We start from the raw sequence: 4692 nt of genomic DNA on the forward strand, positions 1-4692 counted from the left end.
TAGGAAATTGTTAGCATTCAATAAAGCTCTCTTTGACGAAACAAGTTTGGCGTATCATGAATTCTCCAAATTCTTTAATGTCAGAGGTTCTCAAGGCCTATTATTTCAAACATTCAGATTTTATGGCAACCAATTTAGAATCCAATCCTTCGTGTGTTTGGCGCTCAATTCTTATTGGGAAAAAAATATGCTGGAGCGCAGGGGATGAGAATAATATCTCAGCAAAATCAGATCCTTAGATGTAACCAATTGCCAAAGTGGCTAGCTATATTAATTTATAAGGCAAATATAAAGTTACATTTCTTTTTCGTCCCTTTCAAATATATAATCAACTTTTTATATTTAAGATTATTTTATATATTTTTTTACCAATCTAATCTCATCACTAAATACATAAAACTAATTCCAACTTTTTTTTATTCTGTTAAAACATTTATTAAATAAGAATAAAATGAAATTCTCCTATAATAAAATTTATTTTTTCAATAGTTTTCTTAATATGTATGAAAACATACACAAATATAAATACATGATATGAAGATTTATATCATATTACTCGAAACTATTAGAGTAAATATTTCTGAGATGATTTAAGACATTAATATTTTTCAACATTATATTTGATATGTAAATTTTGTCATTTTTATTTAATAATAAGGATAATAACTTCTCAACTTGTTTATCTATATTTTACATATCATAACTAAATTGATAAAAAAAATTTATTCAGAAATTATTCATAATATTAATATAATAATTGTGCAACGAAGCCAATATTAGTTAAAGCACACAATATCGAAACATATTAAATAATAGATTTTTTTTTAAAACATACTTAATAATAGAATTAAAATGATACTCTTGTTTGTTGTGTTGGATTTCTAACCCGCGCATGAAAGAAATTTCGTTTACCAGCTATCAAGAATCGATCTATGATGAATCAGTGATCATTCATCCCCAGGAGCAATACCCAGCTTGAATCCACTCGTTTCCGCATTTTCATGAGCTTGGTCCTGCTTTTTGGCGCGCTCGATCTCCCTGGCAGAATCGACAGCATATTTGCAGCGCTTCAAATCCAAACTGTGGAGGCTTTTGTGCAGGTGGAGTGGAATTTCTTGAAGTTTTTCGCAGTTTCTGAGTACAAGACTCCCAAGCACCGGAAAATCCTGACTCGAAGCTTTCCAGTGAACTAACTCCACGCGTTCGATGTACAAGACTTCAAGTTTTCGAAAGCAAGCACCAGATGCATCCCAAAAATCTCCCACGAATGCTTTGTCTTTCAGCTTGAGTACCTCAAGATAATTTAACATACACAATGTAGACATATGATCCCATTTCAAATTAGTAGCGGATAATGTGAGGCTCTTTAGCTCTGGCGGAAATGCGTCCGGTGGAGGTAGGCGAGGCACCAGGGCTTCTGAAGTTGAACCAAATCTTACATCATTAAAAAGCTTCAGTTTTCTAAGATTACGCAGTCTTTCCAGGCCCCTGCAGCGTGCCAGGGCTGCTATTTGACCGCGAATGCCCAGTTTCTTCAAGTTACATGCCCTGCCAAACACATCTTCGGTACAATTCTGGGTCGATATCATACCAAGTGTTTGAAGCTCTCCACTACCACCTTGTTTAGTAACTTCTGGTGCCTTTGGCAAAATGGAAGATGCATTTGTCTTGAGATGTCTCAAATTGATCATGTTCCATAGGTCCGCATTGATTTCAAGAGTACGTGATGTCGTATCAACTATGAGGGTTTGTAGGTTCCAAATTTTGGTTATGGACTTGGGAAGGACTGTAAAATTACTAGACAAAGCAATGTATCTCAAATGAACCAAATCAGTAAGGTCATTCGGAAATTTAGTGAACTTGAAGGACTTGACATCTAAAACTCTGAGCAATTTGAAGGCCGCGGGGATGGATGAAATGTTTTTAGGTGGTAAGGTCATTTCTTCCTTGGAGAAAAGAGTGCGGACCCGTGGACCATAAGGTTTTGATGAAATGAAGCTCAGAAAATGGGAATGTATACTAAGGCGACGGTAGTTTTGTACCTCGGAAATTGAAGGTACAAAAATCCCTTCATCACTCATTTTAATCTCCTGGAACAACTTTTCTTGATCATTTCCAGATTCGCTCTTGCAGAACTCCCGTAGCATGTCATGAATGCGGCAACTTTTGATTCGACCATCGAGGCTCTTCTTGTCACCCATTACTAGGTTCCTGCTGATAAGCTCCTCCAAATAATCCTGCGCAGTCTCCTCCAAGCTTATATCATTCTTTTTCTGTATGAATCCTTCAGCAATCCACATGAGAATTAGTTTCTGGACCGGTATCTCAAAGTCTTCGGGGAACATCCCGAAATACAGAAAGCATGGTCTTAAGTGATAAGGTAACTTGTTGTAACTCAATGATATGATCTTTTCCATTCGCTTTTCTGGGTCTTCCTTAAGATAGTATTTCACTCTTTCGCGCACCTTTCTCCATTGTTTTTCTGTGGCATTCAAATCTCCAGCTGAGGTCTTTTTAACAAGAATCCCAGCAATCACAACTATTGCAAGAGGGAGTCTATCGCATTGATCAACAATAAGTTTTCCATGTTCTTCCAACTTAGAAGGGCAGACAGGCTCACCAAATACCTCTAACCTAAATAGCAACCAACTTTCTCGGTGAGTTAGAAAACGCAATACGTGGGGTTCTCTGTTACGGTTGGCTTGCCTCGCAACTTCCGCATGGCGACTTGTTATCAAGATCTTTCCTAACTTATTGCTCTTTGGAAAGGCAACATGGAGATCAAGCCAGGCTTCGGCAGTCCACACATCATCCAAGACGATCAAGAACCGTCCTTCCCTTAGATAGTCACTGAGAATCTGCGCTACCTCCATGTCAGTCTTGCGATGCATGTCGTCAGTGATTGTGGTTAAGCTCTTCAAAATGGAGAGGAACACATCCTTTCTCTTGTACTCTTGAGAAACGAAAACCCATATACGAGTCGGGAATTCGTATTGAACTTTTGGATCCCTGAAAATCTTTCCTGCTATTGTTGTCTTGCCAAGGCCAGGAAGACCAATGATGGAGATCACATCTATTTCGTTTTTTTCTTCCATTAAATAGCCAACTAATTTGTCTGTCTCGTCTTCTAAACCCACAATGTTGTCTCTCCTCACGATGGGTTCCTGCTTGAAAATTAGAAAAATGCACCATTACAAGATAAATATGCACATTCACTGCACTAGAGAGACAAAATAGTGTAACTGCCACGACAAGTTTACTTAGAGCGTCTTGTATATCAAGAAAATCTATCTACAATTGACTCTATACTAAAACCATAGGTCATATTAATTTTGGGCTATAGGCTATGACTATTTGGAGGGGAAAATCTATCTACAATTGACTCTACACACACACACATCAGCACGATTTATTGGGAAAATTGGGTGCACCCTTTGGGGCATTTCCAAAGGTCCAAAATATGGGATTTTTCTACATAACTCGCCCAATCAAATCACACTTGATTCACCAAATTTATCATCTGCTATTTGTCCAACAACTGTATGCAGATAATCAGGTCAACTATTTACATAATTCATCGTCTATATTAAGATCAAACAGGATCGAAACTCCTAAAAAAACAAAGGTTGATTCAAAATTATTCAATAACATTTAGCAGAATAGGCTGAAATAGAAGTGTATCTGATCTTCACGTGGTTGTGGGTGAAAACCCAAAAGAAATGAATCGTTAAAAGTATTTTGATCTATCATTTTAGATGGTGATCAAACAAAAATTTCACGGAATCGGATAATAGTGACCTTTCTCTCTTCTCTGATGGTGTCGGGCCCCGCGTTCAGTAGTCAGCGCGGCGGCTCGGTCAACCCCGTGCTGAGTAAAGAAGCGATTTATCTTGACCATTACGGTCTGAACCTCGTTGGCGATATTCAGAGTCTTAATCGAACCATTTGTCATCTTGGCGAAGAAACTCTGTGTCTTCTTGTCCGCCGCCTGGATCACGAACGCATCTATGGCATCCTCTGCTTCGAAAATCACGTCTTTGACTTGGCGCATCAGTACTTTCAGGGCTTGGTCCTTGTTCTTCTTCGCGGAGGCGTCCTCGATGAAGGCCTGTAGAATTTCTAAATCATTCCGCAGTAAGACCATTTCGTCGTTGGCGCCCCTGAATAGGTGGAGCTGGTGGACGAGAAGCTGCTTAACGTTGTCCAGCAGAAATGAGATTGCAGCTCCTTCCGCCATTTTTGTTTGCTGGTGAAGCTTTTGTATTTGATTCTTGCCAAATATAAAGTAAGAAAATCGTATATTCTGGTGTCGGAATCGACTGTCTGAGTCCCTACCAAACACAAGAGACAATGGCGGCTTTACAGAACATTGTAACTACTAAGTTTTTATTCACACTACTCAAATCTATATAATAATTCTTATAATATAAAAAAATTCAATATGAAAATTTCATTTATCAAAATCTCGTAATAAATTCAAAAATAGATCTTTTGTGAGATAGTCTCACGAATATTAATCTTTGAGACGGGTCAATCCTACTGATATTCACAATAAAAAATTACACTTTTAGCAAAAAAAGTAATACTTTTCATAGATGACCCAAATAAGATATCCGTCTCACAAAATACGACTCGTGAAACCGTTTCACGTAAATTTTTGTTTATAAGCGATTCAACTCGATGGAGAGAGTT

General features: G+C 37.8%; 1 protein-coding gene across 3 annotated transcripts; it reads right to left on the reverse strand.

Moving 5' to 3' along the window:
- Window positions 1-803: 803 nt before the first annotated feature.
- LOC142522270 (putative late blight resistance protein homolog R1A-10) lies at window positions 804-4344 on the reverse strand. Of its 3 annotated transcripts, none has more exons than XM_075625516.1 (2): window positions 3827-4344; window positions 804-3167 (listed from the first exon to the last, which is right to left on the reverse strand). In XM_075625516.1, the coding sequence occupies exons 1-2, from the start codon at window positions 4235-4237 to the stop codon at window positions 948-950; spliced, it is 2631 nt and encodes an 876-aa protein (XP_075481631.1). In that variant the 5' UTR covers window positions 4238-4344; the 3' UTR covers window positions 804-947. The 3 variants fall into 3 exon arrangements, with proteins under 3 accessions (XP_075481631.1, XP_075481629.1, XP_075481630.1); XM_075625514.1 differs by having other exon boundaries at window positions 804-3164; window positions 3799-4001; XM_075625515.1 differs by having other exon boundaries at window positions 3799-3929.
- Between the last annotated feature and the right edge of the window lie 348 nt (window positions 4345-4692).

This window comes from Primulina tabacum, chromosome 13 (assembly GCF_025594145.1).
Source record: "Primulina tabacum isolate GXHZ01 chromosome 13, ASM2559414v2, whole genome shotgun sequence".
Classification (NCBI taxonomy): domain Eukaryota; kingdom Viridiplantae; phylum Streptophyta; class Magnoliopsida; order Lamiales; family Gesneriaceae; genus Primulina; species Primulina tabacum.

Bases quoted from the DNA above. Each gene is read 5' to 3' on its own strand.
- LOC142522270 (XM_075625516.1), bottom strand. From the start codon at position 4,237: ATGGCGGAAGGAGCTGCAATCTCATTTCTGCTGGACAACGTTAAGCAG. The intron at 3,168-3,826 runs GCCCGACACCAT...CTAATTTTCAAG, and splicing joins CGCTGACTACTGAACGCGGG to CAGGAACCCATCGTGAGGAG.